Below are 14784 nucleotides of genomic sequence, written 5' to 3'. Positions count from 1 at the left end.
GAATTATTTACTCTTACCTTGGATTCATAAATATACTAGTTACAGAACTGTCATTTGACAGTTCTTCACAGAAATCCTTCCAATCCCCTTCACCATATGGACAATACCTTGTCAGGTGATTGGTCCACTTAGCTCAGTATTGTCTACAGGATGGGGAATAATTCTAGAAAGGTGAGATCAGAGTGATCCCCTCCCTCCATGGATTGGAGCACCAATAACCCCTGAAGTAAACCCCAAAGCCCAGGCTGCCTGAGGCATTTGAATGAACCTGGTAGTCCTGGCATGTGACCAGCAGGGCCTGCCAGAGAGAGACCCCATTGTATGCCTGCAAAAAGGTTAATCTGACCCTCAGATCCTCTTTCATTGCCTGCATAAGCCCACCCCCACATAAATGGAGAAGGCAGACAACCAATTTGCAAAGGTGCATTGCACCTGAACCTTTTTTACCTTTCCTTGAGCCATCTGATTTTCTGTTATCCCATTTACCCTTTTCTGTCTCTGGGGGGCAACATGGGGAACATAGTCTTCATTCAAAATATGTTCCCTGACTTACTTCAATAGGTGAATGCCAGAAGGATCCTCAGAATCCATGTACAGTACTGTAATTTGATTCCCCTTTTTTGCTTTATGTGCTTGGGCACCCTGGCACCACTCTGGCAACCATTACCTGTCCAGGGATGCCTTACTGCCGCTATCTGAAGCCGTTGACTCACCTGAGCACTCCCTACTGTTCCCCACTGTCTGACAGTGGGCAGAGGCATGGATATAAATTGATGTTTGCATAATAGGCTAGTTTCTACACACCCTCACCCACATTATCAGAGTTTAAGGACACATTCCAGCCAATAAAAATACTCAGGGAGGGTGCTTATCCCTCAGTTTCCCTACCTGCGCTCTAGGCAGAGAATTTACACAACTTGGGAAATATTTTTTGGCATAATAAACAAATTACTTAATTACTATATCAGGATACAAGATTAATCTCAGCACATCTGATTGCATGTGTTTTAACCTGCAGGGGAGAGAGAAGAAGTAGTAATTTTTCCCCAAACTTTATCCTTGAGTGTGTAAAATACGTTATTCTTTCTTATTCATACACAAATAAGAATAACGTATTTTACATACTCAGAGGCATGATCATACACTTATATTGTTAAGCTTACCAATATTATACGAACCAGGTAGGACAGACAGCAAAATGGCCTGCCTTTATAGAAGTGGAGGTTGTTCATCCAATATTGGAACAAAATGCAAGGAAGCAATTCAACCATATGATGTACTAGGAATAATCTGATAGTAATCTTTTTTTTCTAAGAACATAAGAAGAGTCTGCTGGATCAGGCCAATGGCCCAATCCAGACCAGGGACTCCGCTACACAGCTGCAAACGAAACATTCTAAATGTGTTGTAAAGTACAGTATACAAATGTGACACTAGATGGCGACAGTGAGCTATGCCAAATTAAATGTATTTTTCAAAACGTTTTTTAAAAACGCATTTACACAGTGTTGTTTACATGTGTGTAGATTCCACCCAGCATCCTGTTCCCACGGTTGCTGAATATTTGCCTGTGGGAAACGACTTACTTTCCCCCCTTTTTTTCACCCCCTGCTTCTAGCTGTTTCTAATGTTTACTTACTAGGTTAATTAACTGATTCTGTTCTACCTGGATGTATTTTGTTTTCAAAATGATATCAATGAGCAATGGCAACAGCTATGATAACAGAAACCATTACATAGTTAACCATTCTATGGAAAATTCAGAATACAGTGGTACCTCGGGTTAAGTACTTAATTTGTTCCGGAGGTCCGTTCTTAACCTGAAACTGTTCTTAACCTGAAGCACCACTTTAGCTAATGGGGCCTCCTGCTGCTGCCGCATTGCGGGAGCAAGATTTCAGTTCTCATCCTGAAGCAAAGTTCTTAACCCGAGGTAATATTTCTGGGTTAACGGAGTCTGTAACCTGAAGCATATGTAACCCGAGGTAACACTGTATCATAACAATTTCTTTTTGAACGTATTTCTAACACCCTTGGTTTGCCCAGTAATATGGAGGGACAGATTTATTTAGCAAGGCACTGGACATAAATTGGCTTGTGGACCAGTTGCCATGCACAGCAAGTTTTAAATAAGCCCCACAAGGTGGCAGTCTCATTCATATGGACATAGATATAAATATTTTTTCCAGTTTTGACCCATTATAAAAGATTTTGAAAAACTGCTGGGATATGGGAAAAGGCCTGGAAAAAGTAGATTACACAAATTAGCACATCAAACAGAAAATGTTGTTACATCTTAGGAAGTGTAAGTAACTTATTGGGGAGAAAGTATAGGAGCACTTCTAAATCTTAACAGAGTGAAACATTAAGAGGACAAATGGCTAAACCTTGAAAATCTCAAATTAGAAATAAAGCATAAAGTAGTGATAGCGTTGATTTACTGTTACGACAAACTATCAAGGGAACTGGTGTTGGATTCTTCATCATGTACAATCTTTCAGCTCGGGCCAGACTTAGTACAAATGAAGTGCTTCCGCCAAATATGATATAATAGGTTAGATCTACAGTAAAGTTGTACCAGAAAGAAATTTAGTTGAGTATCAGATCAGGAGGTCAAATAAAGATCAGACACTCTGTCTCTCTCCTTCTAAACACCTTTGAGTTCTCCTAAGCCTGCTGATCCCTCTTTCTTTCGCAGCTTTTCAGCTGCATAAGCAAAGGCACTCACCACTTGATTATCAGGAAAGGGGTGACTTGTCATGAACCATGTCATAGAGAATACTCTTGAGACCAAGCCCCCCCCCCCCCCGGTGGCTATGAAAGATTGAACTAGTCAGTTTTATTTGAGAAAAATTGAATTGGCTTTGTAAAATAAAAGCCATTTTATTGTTCAGGATTACATCCTTTTCATACGATTAGAACTGCATTTTGATAGCCGGGTGAAAAGTAGCACTTTTGGGAGAGCAGGAGGAGAACTATTTCGGGGGCGGGGGATGGGGACTTAGTTGTGAAAATGTTCACTATTCTTCCATTCTTTTTATGGCCACAATTTTTCCTATCTTTTGCTGTTTCAGTGCCATTTTTTTCTTTCTAATTGCTCTAATTCCTGGAGTAATAACCTGGAAAATTCCATCCATTTGAGAATTGTGTGATAAATGGCATGTAACAATGCCGCAAAGCCAACAAGTTTTGGCTATGGTACCACTGAGAACAAGCAAAGGCAGTTCAGAGTGAGGACAATGTTTCCTGAATAGCAAACACTTTCACGTCTCTGAAAAATTGCCAAAAAGGAGGGTATGCTCACAAAAAGAACAATAATACTTTTGGCTAAAAAACATAACAATCCAGGTTTTTTTCTAATATATACATATTTTAAAAAACATTAACAATATCGATCATACTTCTTAATTGTCCACATGCTGTTTGTTATATGTCTTGGAATAAAAAAAACCTTGTAGTTTAATGCTTTCAGCGGTGTTCAAACTACAGTGCATAACTGGGTGGCATAAAGAACTGGCTTCTTCATTATTTTGTATAACTTTGCTTCATGAAGATGGCAGTGGCTTTGTCTAAAACAGGCATAGGCATCATCCCTAGCTAACAGGACCAGTGGTCAGGGATGATGGGAGTTGTAGTCCCAAAACATCTGGAGGGCCGAGTTTGCCTATGCCTGGTCTAAAACCTTGCCTGCACAGATACCATTTTTGTTTGATACTTGTGCAACTGTTGTGCACAATGGGCATGTCTTCAGGGCTTTTTTTTCAGCTGGAACTTGCCAAAGCATCCTTAAAATGATGGTTTGCATGGGAAACTATGCTTAGGGTGCCTGACAGTTTTAATATAGAGAACATAGGATCTGTACAGCTTCAGATTCTATAATGGTAGTTTAAGGCTTTATCTGTAGTTTCTTAATTTAAGATGTTAGTAGTGAAACTGTCTGAAAAAGAGAGAGAGAGAGAGAGAGAGAGAGAGAGAGAGAGAGTGTCAAAAGCCGAAACATTTCTTAGGGCCCATTTTTTTTTACATTCAGCAGAGTCCAGTTCTCAGGTTATACCATTTTAAGCTGCAGGAAAACATGTTTGAATAATACTTTCTCATGGAGAAAACTGAAATCAGCTCTCAGGTATACTAGTTTTCTATTTTCAGTGAATAATTTTATGGAGTAGTATTTATCCTGGAATCCCCCACCTGCAGTTTCACATGGTACAGTCTGAGAATAGCTTTACCCCTTGATTCTGACAAATGTATAAGCCAGCCATGAATTATGATGCGACAAGTTCTGGTATTCCATTTTATTATTGTGGACTCACTTTCATTGTGTATTATGGAGTAGAATTGTAAAAGACAAGCAAAACTCTAAAACTTGTATCCATACTGCATGGCAAACCTACAGCACATGATGTATAACTCTGACATCGGTACCCTTCTGGGTAATAATATATCTATTTATGGGAATAGGGAGTTCTCATTTTAAATATCTTGTTGCCATTTTGTACTTGCAGTCTCCTGAGTTGTCCAATTGGGACATGTAATTATATCTTTCAGAAATTGATGAGGGAAGGTTGATCTGGAGAAGGTTTTAGAATCACAAGGCATGTGTTTTGCTTAGGAAAAATATATGCTTGTTTGTGAAATGTTCAATTTCCTTATACACAGTATTCAGAAATAGTTCTGAAAATGCAAAGTAGTTGATATTCATGGAGTGGTTTCATTTTATTGTATTATAGACATTCTACTATTATGAGTGTTTCCATGGTTCACTGACTTGCTGCAGAATATATGAGATATAGTCAGAAACAACACTTTAATTACATACTATAAAGAATGAAATTGGGGTTTATTTGTGAAAATGCCACATACATTTCAGTGAAAGCATTTGTTCAACCCTCCTGAAACCATTTTTATTGCAGGAAGTAGGGAGGGGGACTGCAGCTTGAGAACAAATGTAAATTTTAGATACACAAACATACACAAACATACACACACACACACCTTGTACATTAATTATATCATAAATGTGTATATTGAACCTAGGGAATTCTTTGAATAAGAGGAGAATTATAAAAACTTATCTGCTCACTCTAGAGGTTCATTGTTTAGAGATAAATCTGAAAGACAATTTACTTTGTTACAGTTAACTATGGTGCCAAGGAGTGTGTTGCTACAGTTGAATTTGAGTTGTTGTTCTTCGTACATTCTTCATATTAATACAGAATAAGCCTCATATAGAAATCTTCCCTTTTGGAAGACCCGGCATTAGAATTTAAAAGGAGAAGAGGCTGCTAGATGTCTCTAAAATTTAAATTGGTTTTTGTGAAAATTATTCTTAAAGTACTTATAGTTAAATAGAGAAGGATGTTCTTTCTATTCAAATTTTTAACTTTATCTTATAAGGGTTTTAAGTCCTGTTCAGAAGTTTTATTAGGGGAGACTGAGCATTTATATTGGTGGATGGCAGGTCAGGGAGAGAGAGAGAGGCAGAGAAATGGAAGCTCTTTCCTACAGCACTCACAGGCCTAAAGATACCACTTATGCATTCAGAATCAGACAACTGCTGTTGTATTTACTAGAGAAAATATTATTCACAATGAAGGATTATTATTTCTGAGGAGAGTGAGTATACATAGGAAGGTGCAGGTTCATGACCACTGTCCTCGGTGCTTTTGGCATCCATTCTGAAACAGCCTTCATACCAACAAATTGTACACATGGGAACACTGTATGCCCCCGGTTCTATGTACATAGCCTACGCCCAGACATACAGACTCTTTCATAAGTTATGCTGAGCACAGGTAGGGCAGGTAATGGGGCCAAGCAGGCACAAACCATTTCTGCCGCACACAAATCCCTATGGCAACGGAACTCTAACCAGGGATGTCAGATAATTCCATCAGAAAGGGAAACGAGAGTGGGAATTGCTGCCATTCTCATTTTCGTCGGAGGTCAGGAATGGAAATCATGCAAGCAAAGACAAGTAGTATCTGCTGCCTTTCTTGTTTGTTTTTTTAGCCCACAAACATCATGTAAATATTTACAGTGTTTTCTGGATTGTTTTAGTTGTCCCTTTTCCATTGAGATGCACTGAAATCAATTACATCATTATTTACATTATATCTGGTCATATAGCAGATAGGAGACAAGCAATGTGGGTTGTAGTGAAAGCCAAGCTGTAGCGGAAGAGAAACGGCTCTGCTTGGGACAAATACAGCCTGGGGTGGAAATCTATCTGCCTACTTTCATCCCTAGTTGACCAGTGAATGTGCACTCCTAACCCAAATGAATTAATTCTTAAATAAACCTGATTAAATAATATAGTGCTATGGTTAAGCAAATATTGAACCAGGTTATCTGCATGATGAAAACATTTTCCCCTTCCTGGAAATTCAATAATCTTATGAGGTATTGTAAATAATGACTTTAACAAAACAAATGTGGACATGAATTGCATGCAAAGAGGTATTGCCTAAGGAAAAGCCATTTAGCCAAGTGCCATTAGCTATAGAAGTCTTTTCTTCAGTGGAAAGCCTTTATAACTGAATCGCGTCTTATTGGGTCCCCCTTATTTAGGCTGCATAATGGAATTCTGTCCTTTTAAAGAGAAATCCAGTCATGACAAGTTGTCCCAACCTTAATGATCCAGTGAACAATATGGAATAAATGAATGATGCTCCTTTCTCATGGACTGCATACACACCATACATAAAAACACATTTAAAGCACATGACTCCCCACCCCATCTTAGCAACTATAGTTTGTTTGTTTGTTTGTTTGTTTGTTTGTTTGTTTATTCTTTCCCTCATTCCTTCCTTCCTTCCCATCTGGCTGGGTTTCCCCAGCCACTCTGGGCGGCTTCCAACAAAAGATTAAAATACAGTAATTCATCAAATATTAAAAACTTACCCCCCACAAAGCTACAATTCCTAACACCAATAACAAACTACATTTCAAGGATTCTTGGGGGGAAGCCATGCACTTTAAATGTGTGTATACAGACCTTTAAATCTGAAGAAGACACACGTGTGTCCGGGGTAGTGAAAGAGTATTTCATACCTTCAGTTGACTGTGTATTCTGAAAGTTTAAACACCATATTGAGCCTCACTGATCCATGATAATCAGAGCAGGATAAACTTTTGACTTTTGTTGTAATGGAAATGACCTCTAAAAGTTTCAGGATGATTCTTAAAAACCTTTCACTTCTTTTTTGCTGTCATTATTCTGAATGTCCGGCTCATCCTATCTCTGCTAATACTCGACTGTACTATGCTTCAGCCTTATCTTCTAAATCTATTGATGCTTCGTTTATTTTAAAAAGAAAAATGTTTTCATAACCGCTCATGAAATTACTTATAAGTAACAAGCAAAGGAACAAACAATAACTACAGTTCAGCCTTTACGTGTTTTGCACGTTGCTGTGGTATTTTCTCCTTGTGTCTTTCTGTGTTATCTTCAGTGTTTGTTCTACTACATATTCTTTCGCTTAGTGTTGTTTTTGCTTCCCCTGTTTCTTTTTAACAGAGTTTCTTTGAAGGACAGTCTGCACCTTGGGACTCAGCTAAAAAAGATGAGAACCGAATGAAGAATAGATATGGGAATATCATTGCATGTAAGTGTTGACAAGTGTAGTTGTACCTCTGTGTAAATTTCCTTTTAGCAACTTGACAACGCTGCCCACCTCTATATGTTTGATTTGTGTTGACTTCGTTTATTGTATTTCTTTGCCACTTTTCATTCAAATGAATCCCAAAGCGGCTTACAAATAATAAATAACCAGAACATAATAGAACATCACAAATGCAGCATAAACTATACAAAGTAATTAACAAATCAATAAAACAATTACCATCTATTTGTGTGGAGTAAAAAACTGAGCTCCAGCCACCATAATTAAAGAATATGGGAGAAGTAAGTACTTTAATAGCTTAAAGACTTCAGAACAGAATTGGCGAGAGATCCAGTGTGGAATAGTGATTAGTGTTGGACTGCAGGAAAGGATTTCACCTTGTATCTTAGCCATGGCGCTCAGGCTGGTGACCTTGAGCTCCTCAGAGGAAGGATAGAACCAAACTATATTTAATAATGATATATTATATTCTCTAGGGTCTAGGATCCTCCTACAGTAGCACAATGGAAAAATGGAAATTGAAATATGGTCCCCTGTCCTGAAAACATTACAGTTGAAATATGAGACAGGTTGTTACAGTACTACATTACTGATTATTGATGTGGAATCAGTACTGTTGATAAGTACACATATAATAACTTGTCTCATATTTCAGCTGTAATGTTTTTATACGTAATGCTTCAACCATAATGTTTCCATACAGAAGTGGGGAGTGGAATGCTGTGAAAGCGAAACACACCTAGCTCCCAATAAAGGGTTAGTGGTACACTTGATTTCCATTTATTTCAGTGGGACTTTGAGAACCAAAGTAGACATGTGTGGCAGTTGTGTGTCTATTAAGCACATGAAATGAAGGAGGGGAGGGTCTACACATGTCTTCTTTAAAAAAAAGCATATGGGGGAGGAGGGGGAAATCAACCCCTCCCTTGTCTATTACACTGTACTCTGTAGGTTTGAAGCAAACTTCTCAGTGCCCAGCTCATGTCTCATACTGGAGGCAGCTAAGGAGAAACTACTTAAATAGCAACACAAGGCAGGAGAGGAGGTTGGGTTTTAGTTCCCACCCTTGAACTCATAAGCAGACCATCTCATTCCCATTTGTATGTGAAACTGCCTGCACATTTAGTTTGGCTCTCAGAAATGCCTAACATTTGCTGGATTGTGTCCACTGTGGCTGAAGGTTTGTGTAAATATCAAGTAAGCAATGATGGTATTGTTTTTGTTTAAAATATATTGTCTACAAACTGCTACATCTACAGCCCAATGCCAGTTACACTAGCTTCAGACACATGTTGCTTAAAATATGCTCCTTTAGTCAGTAAAACTAAAGACGTCCAAAGAGAGTTGAGCATCACATTTTATGTAATTAAAATAGTCTGTGACCCCATTTCCTCATGTGGCTTACAGCCATTCATGACACTTTCCCCACAAGTATGACAGAACTTTCTTCTAGGTAAGTGTGTGTAGGATTGCAGTCTTCATTCCTACTGGATCAGAGTTTTAATTAATCACACAGATAGGTAAATGATGACACTAAATAATAAGCATTCGCCCTTTTGAAGACGGCCTCTAGCGAATAGACTTCACTAAGGTTCATGTTCACTATGAGGAAAGCATTTAATGGCTTTGCCATCCTCTTATCTGAAGGTCTCTTGACTTAAAAGTAGAACCATTAAAGAATAAGGGTTATACAAGTGTGGAACGTTTGCTAAAATAGGGTAATGGATTTTGACAAATACACATTAGCTGACACTGGGTACATTTACAGGAGAGCATATTATGTAGTGAATAGAATAAGGGTATGTTGAATGAGGCGTTTGCTTGCAAGGAAGAGACACTTCTGAGAAGGTGTAAAGAAAGAATTCTTACCAAGGAAGCTTTCAAAACTGCCCTTTTTCTTGGCACCATTATTGTAGTGCAAAGAGCAGGCATGTGACATCCATCCCTCTTACCATGTCTGTGCCTTAGTTTAAAGAATAGCTGAACAAATTGAATGCAAAGAAGCAGCTCAGCCAAAGTTCCAGAGCAGTTGGATTTGTTTCCTATTAATTAAAGTGACTCATATTATCATTCGAATATCTATTTTTTAAAAATAAAAGCAATATTGGAAGTGGCCAAATGCCTAAAGCAGACATTACAATTGCTAACTGCATCATATCCCCAGAGACCTTCAGCATGGACTCCCTTCAGGTACCTCTCCTGAAGCTGCAGAAGTTTGTCTCTCAGCAAAATATTTCCTAGCTTCCCACCAGTGTAAAGGCTGGAGAAAGATTCGGAACAATTTAGGTGCATTAAGCTTGTTTTATCGACCATCCTCTTACATAAAACCAAAGCGATAGGCGCTTTCATAAACTTGTAACAATATCCAGCATTCTAATAACTATACGCTGCAACTTGTTACTGTCAAAATGGCTTTGGTATAGCGATACAGAGGTAAAATATTTTAATATCAGCAGCATCACATCCTTTTATCACTACGCATATTCAGTAATGGAATCTAAATCCACTGTAAAGCACCATAAAACAGCTCTTTACTTCCTGCCCTCCTAAAGGGTGCAGTGTGCAGTGAGAGCCAGTGTGGTGTAGTGGTTAAGAGCGGTAGTCTCCTAATCTGGGGAACCGGGTTCGCGTCTCCGCTCCTCCACATGCAGCTGCTGGGTGACCTTGGGCCAGTCACACTTCTTTGAAGTCTCTCAGCCCCACTCACCTCACAGAGTGTTTGTTGTGGGGGAGGAAGGGAAAGGAGAATGTTAGCCGCTTTGAGACTCCTTAAAGGGAGTGAAAGGCGGGATATCAAATCCAAACTCTTCTTCTTCTAAATATGCACCATCCATTTCCCCATAAGGATTGAAAAATAAGAAGCTTTTGTAACATCAGGTTCGGGCTCTTTGAGTCTTCTGCTATAGTTATTCAAAAATACAGACTCGCATAGTAAAGAAAATATGAATTTCCACAAGATGCCTGTTACAATCTAGTTTCCTCTAGAAAGTAACCACTACCGTAAAGCATTCAAAGTCGTATGTGCTTGCTCTAGCAAAAAGGCATTTACATATTCCTGTTTGTCTGACAGAGCTAGCACAGCTAACAAAGAGTCAAGATATTTCTGTAGGATTGTTTAGTAGACAACTAAGGCAGTACAGTGGTACCTCGGGATGCGAACAGGATGCTTTCCGGAGCCCCGTTCGCATCCTGAATGGAACGTAAGATACGATGCCACGTCTGTACATGCGTGGGTTGCATTTTGCCGCTTCCGTGCATGCGTGTGACGTCATTTTGAGCGCATGCGCGAGCGGCAAAACCCAGCAGTAACGCGCTCTGTTACTTCCGGGTTGCTGTGGAACGCAACCCGAAAGCACTCAACCTGAAGCACATTCAACCCGAGTTATGACTGTATTCCAAAGAGTTGTGCACATGTCATGAGTTTTTCCAGAAGAACCTACTTACAGAGGGGCATACAAGAGGGCAAACTGTTTAGTCTTGAAATAAACTTCCCATGACACAAACCTCCTTTCATTCCAGTTGAACATAAGTTAAACATGCCTTGTGAATTTGGCCATGAGAGCACAAACACCATTTTAAGGAATAGCATTTAATCAATCTGAGAGCGACATGGACTTTTTAAAAAACACAACCAAAACCAGGTGGAATTCCATAATTTTATCTTTCTGCTTTCCAAGGTATCATATTACTGATGTGCTTGGGGGTTTTGCAGAATGCATTAAGGGAAATAATCTTTCCTGTAAGACGTACTCTTCCAATTTCCACAGTTAATCAGTCATTTAAAAGTAGTATCATGAGTATTTGTAATGCATCCAGAGAGACACCCGTGGAAACAGACATACAGAATATATTCCAGAGATGCTGCCCTGGTGTTGATTTGTTGGTTTGTTTAGGTAGTTTATGTCTTGCATTTTCAACAGAGGTTGAAGCTAAGAGGGGTGGGGAAGCAAAACAACAACAACAACAATGCAATGATTCAGAACAGGGGTAGCCAGGGTGGTGCTGTCTTGATGTTTCCCACTACAATTCCCATCAGTTCCAGCCAGTATGTCCAATTTTCAGGCATGATGGAGTTGTTGTCCAGAAAATTGGAAGTGCAACATGTTGGGTATTCCTGTTTTAAAACAACACTATATTTCTTCTTACTTTAACAAGTTACTATTTGTTCAGAAAGTGGTGACAAGTGAAGAGGAAAAAGTAGAGTAAAGGTTGCTTGTTTATTCATTCTCCAACTCCAGAGAGAATGAATCTAGTTACTCTAAGTAGCCTCCCTAACTGCAGAGTAAAACCGCTGATTTTCAGAGTACAGGTAGCTCACTTTCCCCCCAGAGTTTCTTAATACTTACCTTCTTTGTATAATCTTTCTGGCCTGGTAAACCTGTGAGTAATTGATTTCTATTTTTTATTATTTAAATTTGAATTGTATTTTGAATCTAAATTATAATTGTAATGTGAAAGTATAGTAATATTCAGCTGGTGGGTGATCAGTAAGTTTCCCTATCTAAATTACAACTGCACACCTAATCACATTGACACTTCCAGGTAATTTATTTCTGTGATAATACAGAAACCCCTTTCATATTCCTACAGAGAGCAATTTTATTCCATGGCCCATAAACCTACAGTGATCTGAAGTACGTTTTCAGGTCAACTCCAATACCATGACACGTATAATAGTGGAAAATTTACTGTGGTGGATACCAAATTAAAGTGAGCTGCACTGAATTAATGGAAGGTAGAAATGTTGCTAGGTGCATGTAAGTGTCGCTGTGCATGTGCTCTGTCATTCTCCACCAGCATTCAGAGTAGATTCTGACCTGATTGCCATCATGCCGGAAGTCAATTGAAAGGTTTCTGTATCATGGGTAGTTTCATGGAAAGTCTCCACATGGTACAGGTGATCAGAGGCGCCAGTTTGTTGAGAGCAGTTTGGTGCGGGGTGGTGGTGTATCACACATGTGATGTCAGGACATTGGGAGGAGCTGACAGAGGACCTAAACATGGCGGCAGCACAGCTTCCCCCTCCTCCTCTTACCACTGCCACACTGCCACCAGCGGCGGACTGCTTTGAGCCTCTTTTCTCTCCATGGCAGGTTGGAGGCGGAGAAGGAGCTGGCTGCTGATGGCCTCCTCGACTCCCTAATTTTTAGGACATTGGGGAGCCCACCCCCTCCCCAAAAATATTGGGGGTGTGGCCCAAAGAGCTCAGCCCCCATGAATGCTATTTTATGCTGAAGCCTTCAAGCAGCCTTTCACATGGAAACTGGAATGTAACATTGTGACTGTGTATTAACATCTTGACTGAAACATCTCAGTAACACGAACAACCACAAACCGAGCAATACACATTATTCCATGGTGTTACCTGTTTCCTTTTGCATCCTAACTATTCATTCTTCTGCTTGGAACGCAGAGGACAGCCTCCACAGAGATAACATAAGGAGTTGAGTTCTAATTCAGAAGGCTTTCAAATGTCTTTGCACTTGGCAACCGATCCAGGAAGAAAATGTTGTGGTCCACAAACAGCAAGCCTATGACTGATTTGCATCACACAAAGACTAAGAATTGGGAAGAAATGGTTTGTAATAAGGAGTGCATGAAAGTCGTGCCAACTCAAAATCATCACTAATATTGCATTTCAGTCTGAACTTTGTTTACGAAAACACTGTTAGGGGAGGAACACTGAAAACCATAAAGATTTTTGGATGGAAGTTTATTTCAGATTTTATTCTACCCCTGAGGACAGGGCCAACTGACTTGTTTTCTTTTTATGTTTTTTTAAAGTAATCATAGCATTGTGAGGGGACAATGTATCTTGTCATCTTGTGTTCCTACTATTATCCATGTGACTATTTGATGTTGACTGTTATTTGATGAGTATTGAGTAGAATACAAATTCCTTAATGCATGTGTTATGTGTTCTATTTCAGATGATCATTCTCGAGTTAGGCTGCAGCCCATTGAAGGGGACTTAAACTCTGACTACATCAATGGAAATTATATCGATGTACGTATACTCATCTAGACAAGAAATTTAACAGTATTATTTTAAGGAAAGACTTTCATTTGATATTTCAAATGATGTTGCATGCAATCAGGATGCCAGCTGTTAAATTCTGTGAGAAACCAATCTGGAGACCCCCTCTTGTATGCTAGAGTTGAGATTAAAACGACCAAAGAAAATAAAATCAGGCATTTCCTAAAATTGCCATGTATTGGAGTGGAGACTTGCCAGTAATTTTATCTGGCTACTTTTCCTCCTGAAATTTATGGGGGACCAAAGACATGTTATTTTCATTTTCTGTCAACAACTTGGCATGATTCAATTTTTAAAGGGGGTCTGTTTGCATATTAATGTGACAAAACTCTATAATTCCTAATGCAGTGGCTTGCAATCTCTTGTCATCTCGGCACTTTTAAGCAGCCTTCAAAGTATAGACTGCATCTGTTAAGCAGGACTTCTAATGCAAGCAAGACAGTTCATTAAATATGTATGCTGTTTAATTATTGAAGACTGTTTCTTTGTTCATTCTGCATCATGTTAACTTAATGTTTTACATTAGAATAAATTCTTTAAGAGACAGCATTTGGGGGGCATAGAAAGAATGAAATCAAAAGTAGAGCTGGAAATCAAGGAAGAGTCAATGCCATTTTAAGCACTAAGTCTGCAAAGAAAATCAGTAATTTTCATGTTCACACATAACATTAATGTTTAGTAACTCAGAACAACCTAGTCATCTTAATTGATATCAACATTGCTTTTGTCTTCATTAGTGACACCTTGTGACAAAGCTGCCAATACCTTATATGCACAATTTCCCAATTACTATGACAAAAGTGAATTTAGATCATTTCTTTCTCAGTTAATTAAAACTAGTTTGTTTGTTTGTTTGTTTGTTGCGTTTTTTTTACCCTGCAAGAGTTTCAACAAGCAAATTGCACATCTTATTTGGCAGTCTCAGCGTTAAGGAGTGTGTGTTTTGCCATGCTGTAAACTAAATGCTTCTAAATAGTGGTTAATTTAGCTTTAAATCGAAACGTAAGATCCCCCAGAATAGCACACATGGGGAGCAGAGGGGAGATCATTCCATCTGGCAAGCAAAAATGCTTCAACTGATGGAAGAATCCTAATGCACAGGACTGAATTCCTCTTGTTGTTTTC

The 14784-nt window shown here is 39.0% G+C and overlaps 1 protein-coding gene across 4 annotated transcripts in view; it reads left to right on the top strand.

Annotated features, from left to right (window-relative positions):
* Window positions 1–14784, top strand: part of PTPRM (protein tyrosine phosphatase receptor type M) — a 407502-nt gene that overhangs the window by 345027 nt on the left and 47691 nt on the right. For all 4 annotated transcript variants that reach the window (XM_081205534.1, XM_081205536.1, XM_081205535.1 and 1 more), the window contains 2 exons: window positions 7517–7604; window positions 13553–13629. In XM_081205534.1, the coding sequence (XP_081061660.1) occupies window positions 7517–7604; window positions 13553–13629 (165 nt within the window). The remainder of the gene's footprint in view (window positions 1–7516; window positions 7605–13552; window positions 13630–14784) is intronic.

This window comes from Podarcis bocagei (genome assembly GCF_964188305.1).
Source record: "Podarcis bocagei genome assembly, chromosome: 8".
In the NCBI taxonomy this organism is placed as follows: Eukaryota; Metazoa; Chordata; class Lepidosauria; order Squamata; family Lacertidae; genus Podarcis; species Podarcis bocagei.
Note: the sequence above shows the minus strand (reverse complement) of the source record. Positions and strands in the feature narration are given on the sequence as shown.